This window comes from Selaginella moellendorffii, unplaced genomic scaffold, assembly GCF_000143415.4.
Source record: "Selaginella moellendorffii unplaced genomic scaffold, v1.0 SELMOscaffold_27, whole genome shotgun sequence".
In the NCBI taxonomy this organism is placed as follows: Eukaryota; Viridiplantae; Streptophyta; class Lycopodiopsida; order Selaginellales; family Selaginellaceae; genus Selaginella; species Selaginella moellendorffii.
Window position 1 is genome coordinate 455,647 of NW_003314288.1, and position 10,643 is coordinate 466,289.

At 42.3% G+C, this 10,643-nt stretch overlaps 1 protein-coding gene and 2 pseudogenes across 2 annotated transcripts; 2 read left to right on the plus strand and 1 right to left on the minus strand.

Annotated features, from left to right (window-relative positions):
• Positions 1-1,123: 1,123 nt before the first annotated feature.
• On the plus strand, positions 1,124-2,268 carry LOC112348194. 2 transcript variants are annotated; one of them, XR_002992979.1, is made up of 3 exons: positions 1,124-1,568; positions 1,623-1,992; positions 2,049-2,268. XR_002992979.1 is itself a non-coding variant. In XM_024680324.1 (2 exons), exons 1-2 carry the CDS (start codon positions 1,332-1,334, stop codon positions 1,923-1,925), a joined length of 540 nt encoding a protein of 179 aa, XP_024536092.1. In that variant the 5' UTR covers positions 1,124-1,331; the 3' UTR covers positions 1,926-2,268. The 2 variants fall into 2 exon arrangements, 1 of the variants encoding a protein (XP_024536092.1); XM_024680324.1 differs by having other exon boundaries at positions 1,623-2,268.
• Positions 2,269-2,305: 37 nt separating this feature from the next.
• Positions 2,306-3,491, plus strand: LOC9629395 (annotated as a pseudogene).
• Positions 3,492-7,818: 4,327 nt separating this feature from the next.
• On the minus strand, positions 7,819-9,246 carry LOC9629396 (annotated as a pseudogene).
• Positions 9,247-10,643: the final 1,397 nt, after the last annotated feature.

Genomic DNA, 10,643 nt, shown 5'->3' on the forward strand with positions numbered 1-10,643 from the left:
CTTCAGTTAAGTTATAGTCATTTACACCTAAATAGAAGACAAGTGCGTGAGGTTGTGATCAATGGATCTCCCCGCGACGCGTCAATCAGCAGTCGAACAAGCCGAGCAGCGCATTCTTGATCCGCTTCCAGTCGATCCACTGTCCTGTAACCAATGGTGCTACCGTTGCTCACCAGGTACCAGCCCAGCTCGCTGTCCCATGCCTCGACGTGATATTCCATGACCCTTTGTCCCATGTTTACTGGCTCTCAGATCTCCAGTGCGTTGAACTTTGAGACCTTGCCAAGATCAAGCTCGATCCAGCCGGTCGACTCCCCTTGCATTGGAGCTCAGAAAGTTTCCATACGCTCGTCAAGGATTTGCTTCGGCCCGAACGAAGAGCTGCGAACGCTGCTTGCTGTCACGGACAAGGGATTCGCTGCTAAGTTGACGCTGAAGATGGAATCTATGGCGGAGCTAAACCGCTCCAGCGTCAGGAAGTCGGATTCGTCGATGAGTTCCGACGAGTTTGGAGGGACGTTGAGCAGGAGCAAGCAGTTCCTGGCGGATGATTTTTAGAAAACGCACTCTGGAGGGAGCCAGTCGGTTCCAGCACTCTCTCAAGACATCAAGAACCTGTTGATGTTGCGAATTGGATCGAGTTTCACGAGAACGAAAGTTTCATGGAAGGATGGATTTTACATACTGGCCATCGCTCCTGCCAATCGTAATGGAAGATCTGTTCGCCATCGCCCAGCATGGTTGTCCGGCCTCGCCATACTTGTTCCCAAACCATCAGATGTCGGGGCCAGTGTCGGAAAAGATGTTGGCACCGGGGATGAATCGTGTCAAACCAGAGCTCAAAATCGTAGTTCATGTTCACTGCAGTGGGTGATTTCGCACCATCCAGCCACACCTCGGAGATCGGCCCATATCTGCACGCCAAAAACAAATGCCGCGTGAAGGCATCTGCTGCTAGAGATGAAAACTACAAAAGCCCACAAGCTCGCGAGCTCCTAATGCTAAAACCGTTTGATGGGCTGGAGCAAATGCAAACATATCACACATTGATTATGCCACCAAGAAAAATGCGTGAAGAAGAAGCAAAGAATGTCTCTCACCCACTAAGAAGCTCTTGGAGCTGAGCCAAGTAGAACTCGTTGTAGAGAAGAGTGTCGCCATAGCAGCTCTCGTGCAAACCCCATGGCGAGAGGTAAAAGCCCAAGTCCAATCCACGCTCCCTGGCGGCCGTCACGAACTCGATCGTCACGGCATATGCCGAAAGCGGGCATCTTGATAAAGCGCGAGAGATTTTCGAATTGGCTCCAGAGAAGAACGAGATCTCTTGGAATATGATGATCACACTTTGCATCCGCAGTGGAAAGATAGCTTCTGCCAAGGATTTGTTTGATCGGATGCCCGTGAAGACGAGCGTTGCGCAGACTGCCCTCGTCACATCATTGGCCAGGAAAGGGCATTTGGAAGAAGCCGAGGCTTTGTTTGAGAACATAAAGGAGGAGCGCGATGTAGAGTCATGGGCTTTTGGCTCTCGCTGTCTACAGACAACTCCAACCGAAAAGCAAATGCAGGTTCGGCAGTCTTTTTCTCTTGAGTTGATACAAATGAAGACTTTCTGGCGACAGGCAACTGCATTTGAGGTGAAAAGGCTACTGATTGCCGGAAAGCAGAAAGAGGCTTTACGGGCTGCTCAAGACGGGCAACTTTGGGGATGTGCTCTTCTTATGGCCCGGCAGCTGGGAGAGAAGGTACCTTGTCTTGTAGTTTTGATGTATAGACCGTTAGTGATGGTCTTGTGGTTTCTTATAGTTCTGCACCGACACTATAGCGGAGATGGCTCAACGTCAGTTTCAACCAGGGTTTCCCCTCTGGACTCTAACTCTTCTTTATGCTGGTCAACATGCCGGAGTGTTCGTAGGGAACACTAATTTGTCGAACGTAACAGCGCTTCAACCTCAACCGGTTCCAGCGTCTGCTGTAGATGGTGCAACACAGGTGAAATACTTTTATCAAGCTACTCTCTTGCTTAAGGAGTGCATGTTGACTTGCAGGACGCAGTAGAAGGAATGCTCGAAGAATGGCTGGTCACACTTTGATGTTTCTCATAGTTTTAACTTGCAGATATGTGGAGCCCATATTTGCTATCTTGTTGCAAATGCTAGTTTTGAGCATTTCTCCCCTTCTGCCAGACTTTGTCTTATAGGTGCCGACTATTGTAAGTATCCACACACGTACGCTAGTCCAGAAGCTATCCAGGTAAGCTGTGTTTGTCCTCAATAACAATTGTTAACCTTTTCTTCATCAGCAAATGGAAGTGTACGAATTTGCAAGAGTGACTGGCAATTCCCAGTTTATTTTACTTCCTTTTCAGCCATACAAGCTTATTTATGCGTCGATGCTTGCTGAAGCTGGAAAGATAAATGAAGCTTTAAGGTTGGTAGTGATTTTTAACTGTATCCTTAAGGTTTCTCTTCAAAGGTATTGCCAAGCGGTGTTGAAAACATTGAAAACAGTGGGCCATGCAGCTGATGTGTGCAAAGAAGCGGCTGTAGCCTTGGAAGAGCGTCTTCGTATTCACTCTCAGGTTTGTAATCGGACACTTGGCTTTTATACTCACTTTCCTGTTATCCAGGGAGGCTTGACATCAATTGTGCAACGGATTTTTGGCAATATTGGTCTACACAAGATGACAGGCCCTTCTTCCCCGAAAGCTTCTGATATGCTGATATTAATAACTGTCCCGCAACAACTTCTAGCAGAAGCAGTGTATCACTTGCCTCGTCGGCATCAATAGAACCCATAAGTGATAATACGAGAAGATCCAACATGCCAGCGAGAAGCATTTCTGAGCCTGACTTTAGGCCTGCACAGGTAAGTCGACTTGCTCTTGTGTACCTTCGATTAAGACTTGTATTCTTTCATCAGATCGTTAGTCCAGCGAAAGGAACGCCAAACAGAGGCGTCTTTACTTCTTTCGTGCAAAGAGTGATGGGCTTCATAAAAACACCTTCAAAGGAAGCTTTGGAAAGAGCGCTAGCTGATTGATGGTTGGTACGTGCTGCAGGCAAAGCTTGGCGACAGCAACAAGTTTAGATACGACGAGACACTGAAGCGCTGGGTTGAAGAAGGAGCCGAGGCACAAGCGCCAGAGCTTCCGTTGGCTCCTCCTCCCACGGCAAACAAGCTCGTCTCGCGCGTGGAGGAGAATGGCGCTCCTATTTCCATGTCTCCGGAGAGACCACAGCCAACTCCGGAAAGGCCGCAACTGGTTGTGAGTGGAATCCCACCAATGCCTCCGAGCAGTAACCAGTACGCAGCTCACGCATGGCAAAACGTTAGATCAAGGTACCGTTTTGGTCATTTGCAGCACTCCAATCTCACGAGGTTTTTGCAGATATGTCGATACATTCAACAAAGGTAGCGTAACACCATCCAAGACATCATCGGACTCTCCTCCACTGTTTGGCGTGGTGCAAAGGCAAGTATTTCGATAAATACTAAAAATTCTAATTATCTCATTTTTTGAAAAAACTTTTTATGGAGTCTCTCCTTGAACTATATAACAACATTAAATATCTGTACTACATTATTTAATAATCCTGCCTAAATTCAAACAAAACTGATACAATCTATTAGTATTATAACACTACCCTTGCATTTCAAATTCTTTGTCAAGCTTGCATTTCAAATTTTCCCCCTCTTAGCCTTATGGTTTTTTCTTAGGTTTTATTATTTGGGTTCTCTAGGGTTTGCCACTACTGGTTCATGGATCACATATTAGAAGGCATTTTTCCTTCCTCTCTAGCACATCCTAAGCACATATCTCTCCCACACTGTTTTGGTTTGTTTATAGCCATGGTAAGTTTTTCTTTCCTCAAAACATATGGTTTCCATTATTATAAAGAATATACATTCGTATTTTAGTATTGCTTGGCGTGAGACTATATGATAGTGTAGTGTATTTACAAGAGAGTCATCCCATACTTGTTTATAGGGATGAGAGCACATGCCTAGAAATCTCAAAACAAAAGAACAAAGATTTACAATAGAGAGTCATCCAAAACTGGTCTATAGGTGTACAAATGCACGCCAAGAAATCTCAAGCTTCTTTGGGGAAACTCAAATTTGAGTTTGGCTAGGCATGAGCCCACACACTAGCTTAAAAAAAACAAGAGACCATGAGAGAGAGAGTGTTAGAAATCTTTACATTTTTGAAGAATGAGTGTGAGACCATGCTTGTTCAAAGTTAAGTAATCCCCATTTCTTTGGTCATTTTACAAACTTGCACTTACCAATCTGTTTCTCTCTTAATTTGACTTTAGTTTATTGTGAGCTTATATTCTTTCATCAATACATTAAATTGAGTCTTTAGCGTGCAAGTGCATGCTAGAAATTCTTTGACTTTGTGTGTGGTCTTTTTTTTGTACTTTTTTCCTTCTATTTGTGTTTTGATATTTGTAATTTTCTTTGTTTTTCTCAAGTTGTTAAAGGAGATGTAATAAAGATTGTTTGGGATAATGGAGAATCAATTGCAAAGGGAAGAATAGAATCTCTAAATATTTCCGAAGGCAAGAATATCCTTAATTCTGGTTGTTCTTTTATAGATATAAATGCTTATAGTATATAGTGTAAAGCTCTTGTGAAGATAGTGGATGCTATACATGCAGTTGTGGCTAAGGGACTAGTTATTGTTGTAGATCCTCAAGATGCTCTACACAATAGAACTTTAGGGTGGGATTATATTGAAATCTCAATTTCTTCTTTTGTTTATGTTTCAAGTAAGTTGGAAATAGGTAGTCTAGTTTAATAGAAACTATCCAACACTCTTTTTGGTAATAGTATACCATCTACCATACTAATAAACACTTGCATTTCTTCTTCACATTATTGAAAACGAAAATATACATTTATCAGATAAGCTATTAAGAAGCAACCAAGCAATTAGAAATCAAATACTAAGTGGAGGTCCCTTGGGGACGATGGGGAATAAAAATAATAGTTAATCAAAGTATGGATAGCAATCGAAAATAAAAAATACAAGAATAAAAAATCTAGAAACATGTATCAACAATAACTTTGAGGACAACAACATTTAGAATACAACCACTACTCAGCTCAGACTTTTTGAACATCACCATCAACTAAAGAATGTAGACACTTATAGTGAGGATGTGCACAACTTTATACAACACAATTAAAAGTAGGCCACAATTACTTTATAATAATTTAACATAACAAGGACTCGTAAAAATAGTAGCCATAGTATGCAATCCTTTTTGATCCCAAAGTTGGTGAGCAATGACCTTGTTGAAGACTGATCAACTTTACTAAGCTGAGTATAGTGTAGCAACATAAATACCAATACATAAGATTGTGTTAATTTACACCATATGATTCTTCAACTACACAACATTTCCTTGAGAAATCACATGTGTTGAAAACATACCTTGAACTCTTACACTAACTACAAGACATTACAATCAACCTAGACAAGAACCATAGCCTTAGACGAAAACCATAGCAATGGTAACTGAACTACCAAAATCAAGGTACATATAATCCTAACCCTAGATACCATTGACAATACAACAATGGCAACCAAGACAATTAGTATTAGCGTCCATACCAACAGACTTATCAGCAACTTTATTGAGACAACCAACAATGAAGACCACCACTCTTGCAAAACAACTATCAATAACAGTACCACAACAATCAACAATGGAAACCACCTTTGCAATAACTAAACTCAATAGCAAAATCAACAATATTTTTCCTTGCAACAATTATCAATAGCAACCTCAAACTCAAGAAATCTGACCTCAATACCAACAACAACAAAATCAAGGTAATCGACCTCCTTAGCAAGATCAGCAACATCGAAGACCTCCTCCAACAACAAAAAATGTCAACATCAACTAAATCGAAGATGAGAACTTTGAAGATGAACATAAGGTAAGAGCTCTAACTCAAAGTCAGAAAAAACACTACACTCTTGAAGATGACCTTGAGGAAAAGTCAAAGAACAAGAACTCCAAGATGAAGTGCAAGAAATCTCAAGGCACGAATGGCAACAAAGCAAGGAGCTAATCAACACAATTTAGCAAACCCTTCAACAACAACAATATGAAGTTAAAGATAATTAGGAAATTATGACTAAAACTCTGTCAAGAAAAGAAGAACAACCAAAGCCCATCACCAACATTCTTCAACAAGGTATCACACTCACTCTTTTAGAACTTTCACAGGTAGCTTCATACTTGAGAAAACAACTTCTCAAGATATGTCAAGCTTCTCCACCAAAAAATTTCAGCTCAAGTTAAGACAAAAACCAACAACTCATCCTATAAGGCAAACATTCAACCTAGTGACTATATTGAAAATGTACCATGCATCCCAATCACAATAGGAAACAACAAAGTTATATATGTAATCATCAACGGTAGAGCAAATGTCAACATTATCGAGTATTCAACCTGCAAAGCAATGGGACTTGGACCAATCCACTCTACACCCTTCAATGTCAAGATGGCCGACAATCAGAGTGTACAACTATCAAGAATTGTGCACAACATTCCTATCAAGATTAAAGATCAAGAATTTAAGCTAACTTTCATCGTACTCAAGATGGTGAAAGACCAAAGGTGCTACAAAGTACACCTCAAATGAACTTAGCTCAAGTCCATAGACATTATCACATATTGGAGGAACAATACCATCACCCTTGGAGGACATAAAAATGCTCCACAACTATCTACTAGTATTGTAAAGAAGATTGCAAAGACATTTTAACTAACCACAATCAAACAATATGACTAGAATGAAGGACTCGACAGCTATGAAGAAGCTCAAATTCTCAAGGCATACCCCAAATTAAAAATGCTAATCTAAGTCAATCTAAAGCAAATCATCCTGAAGAAAACAAGCAATCAAGATCCTCAACTTCAAAATGAAGATTTCCAACACCAAAATTTGAAAGAAAAGATAACACTAGCACACATGAGAAAACAATGAGAACATTCAAGCATCAAACTTGAATAGTTTAAATTGACGCATCAACAAATTCCACTCCAAGAACAACCAGGTCTACGATAAGAAGGATCATGACTTACACCAATACTCAACCTTGAAGAACCAACTCAAAAAATTAACCTTGGAACACCTAAAGAACCAAAAAAACTTCACATTGCCCAAGACCTTGATGGAGATTTTAAAGTAAAAGCAACTCAACTACTTGACACTTATCAAGATGTTTTCACCTGGTTCTAGACCGACTTACAAGGAATTCCACCTGAACTCTACACACATCGAATTGAACTTCAATCATAAGTGGTACCAACAAAGCAATCAGCCTACCGAATGAATTCGAACATACAAACCAAAGTCAAAGAAGAGCTTGACAAACTCGAAAATGTTAGATTCATCTTCCCAATTCAAAATCCAAAATGGCCATCACCACTAGTCATTGTCCCCAAAAAGAACAACAAGCTTAGGATTTGTGTCAACTATAAGAAGCTCAACAATACAACTCAAAAGGACACCTTTTCAATTCCATTCTCTGATGAAATTCTTGATGCAATTGCAGGATATAAGATGTACTCCTTTCTTAATGGCTTCAGTAGACACAATCATCAATGGATCTCCCCACGACACATCAATCAGCAGTCAAACAAGGCGAGCAGCGCATTCTTGATCCTCTTCCAGTCGATCCACTTTCCTGTAACCAATGGTGCTACCGTTGCTCACCAGGTACCAGCCCAGCTCGCTGTCCCATACCTCAACGAGATATTCCATGACCCTTTGTCCCATGTTTACTGGCTCTCAGATCTCCAGTGCATTGAACTTTGAGACCTTGCCAAGATCAAGCTCGATCCAGCCGGTCGACTCCCCTTGCATTGGAGCCCAGAAAGTTTCCATACGCTCGTCAAGGATTTGCTTCGGCCCGAACGAAGAGCTGTGAATGCTGCTTGCTGTCACGGACAAGGGATTCGCTGCTAAGTTGACGCTGAAGATGGAATCTATGGCGGAGCTAAACCGCTCCAGCGTCTGGAAGTCGGATTCGTCGATCAGTCCTGACGAGTTTGGAGGGACGTTGAGCAGCAAGCAGTTCCTGGTGGATGATTTGTAGAAAACGTCGAGCAGCTGCTCCAGGGATTTTGGAGCCTCGTTCCTGTGCCAAAACCAACCAAGATATTGCACTCCGGAGGGAGCCAGTTGGTTCCAGCACTCTCTCCAGACATCAAGTACCTGTTGATGTTGCGAATTGGATCGAGTTTCACGAGAACGAAGGTTTCATGGAAGGATGGATTTTATGTATTGGCCATCGCTCCTGCCGATCGTAATGGAAGATCTGTTTGCCATCGCCCAGCATGGTTGTCCGGCCTCGCCATACTCATTCCCAACCCATCGGATGTCGGGGCCAGCATCGGAAAAGATGTTGGCACCGGGAATGAATCGTGTCAAACCAGAGCTCAAAATCGTAGCTCATGTTCACTGCAGTGGGTGATTTCGCACCATCCAGCCACACCTGGGAGATCGGCCCATATCTGCACGCCAAAACAAAATGCCGCGTGAAGGCATCTGCTGCTAGAGATGAAAACTACAAAAGCCCACAAGCTCGCGAGCTCCTAATGCTAAAACCGTTTGATGGGCTGGGGGAAATCCAAACGTGTCACACAGTGATCATGCCACCAAGAAAAATGCGTGAAGAAGAAGCAAAGAATGTCTCACTCACCCAGTAAGAAGCTCTCGGAGCTGAGCCAAGTAGAACTCGTTGTAGAGAAGAGTGTCGCCATAGCAGCTCTCGTGCAAATCCCATGGCGAGAGGTAAAAGCCCACGTCCAATCCACGCTCCCTGGCGGCGGCCACGAACTCGGCCACCACATCCCCCTTCCCTCCTCGCCAAGAGCTGCTAGCCACGGAGAAATTGGTGTAGGCTGAGGGCCACAGGCAGAACCCGTCGTGGTGCTTGACCGTGAGGATCACGAGCTGCACGCCCGCGGATTGGGCCGCATCCATCCACTGCGACGCATTCAATCGCTCTGGGTTGAAGATAGAGGGCGATTCGTGGCCAGATCCACACTCCGAGTCCATGAATGTGTTGACGCCGAAGTGGAAGAACATCGAGAGGCAGCGCGAGTGGAACTGGAGCTGGCGCCATGGGAGAGGGAGCAGTGGGGGAGAATTTAGGGCGACAGCTCTCAAGAACACTAATATCTCGAGGAGCAAGAAAGAGAGATGGAAATTCATTGCTCATAAAATGTTGTCTCTTGTTTGTACAATTTTCTTCCCATGCCTGAATATGGTTTTGTCCTCAAGACAAATTGCTTGCGCTTGTTAGAGGTTGAATATCAACTTGGTATTGTTGCTGTTGCGAGGTAGTAATAGATGTTGTCCATCTTGGTTGGTGATGTGTGGATTCAAAGGATATTGGAGTCAAGAAAGTTATCCATGTTGTGTTTCGGTTGTTCATCGGTTGTAATGCAGCTTAGGTGTTCATGTTCTCTTCCAAGCTTGTAGATGATTTTGAATGATTTTGAAGTTGTATTCTTGAAGTAGTAAGAACCATTGTGCAATTCTGCTAATGAAGATTGTTTTGTTGAGAAGGTGGAGGAAGTTACTGAGTAAGTAGTATTGAAACTTCTGGAGTGCATAAATCATTGCTAGAGCTTCTTTCTCAGTTGTAGTGTAGTTCATTTTGGCTGAGTTGAGTTTTCGACTTGCATAGTAGATTGGTCAGTCTTTATGATCTTCTTGTTGTTGCAAAAGGATCTTTCTGAGGGCGTATTTAGAGGCGTCAACTTGGATGTTGAAATCTTTGTTCTAGTTTGGTTGAGCAAGTATTGGAGCTTAGGTGAGGGAATTCTTGAGGTTGATGAAGGCATTTTGACAATCTTGAGTCCAATTGTAAGCTTGATTCTTCTTGAGGAGTTCGGTGATAGGTTTTGCAATCTTGGTGTAGTTTTTGATGAATCTTCAATGGTATCCCATCTTTACCAAGGAATGATCAAAGGCTTGAAATGTTGAATGGATGTTATATATTGGTGATTATGAGGGTCTTGTCCTTGCCAATGAGGATTCCTTCTTTGGAAACTACATATCTGAGTAGAATTCCTGATTTGACGAAGAAAATGCACTTGTCAGGGTTGAATGTGATATTGTGTTCATGGCATTTGATGAAGCATTTCTCTAAGCATTGGAGATGATCTTCTTTGTTGCTGAAGACACTGAAGTCATCCATAAATACTCGCATAAATTTAGTGAGGTATTCTTGAAAAGTGTCAGTGATGATCCATGAATGGTGAATTGGAGAGATTGAAAGGCATGAGAGGATAGGCATATGCTCCTCATGGATTGATGAAAGCTGTCTTGTGTTGATCTTCAGGCGCAACATGTACTTGATTGTGTCTACTGAAGCCATTGAGAAAGGAGTACATCTCATATCCTGCAACTACATCAAGAATTTCATCAGAGAATGGAATTGAAATGGTGTACTTTTGAGTTGTATCGTTGAGCTTCTTATAGTTGACACAAATCCTAAGCTTGTTGTTCTTTTTGGGGACCATGGCTAGTGGTGATGGCCATTTTGGATTTTGAATCGCGAAGATGAATCTACCATTCTCAAGTCTGTCAAGCTCTTCTTTGAC

Coding starts and splice junctions, on each gene's coding strand:
- LOC112348194 (XM_024680324.1), top strand. CDS start 1,332: ATGATGATCACACTTTGCATCCGCAGTGGAAAGATAGCTTCTGCCAAG. Junction 1,569..1,622: donor CAACCGAAAAGCAAATGCAG/GTTCGGCAGTCT, acceptor TTCTGGCGACAG/GCAACTGCATTTGAGGTGAA.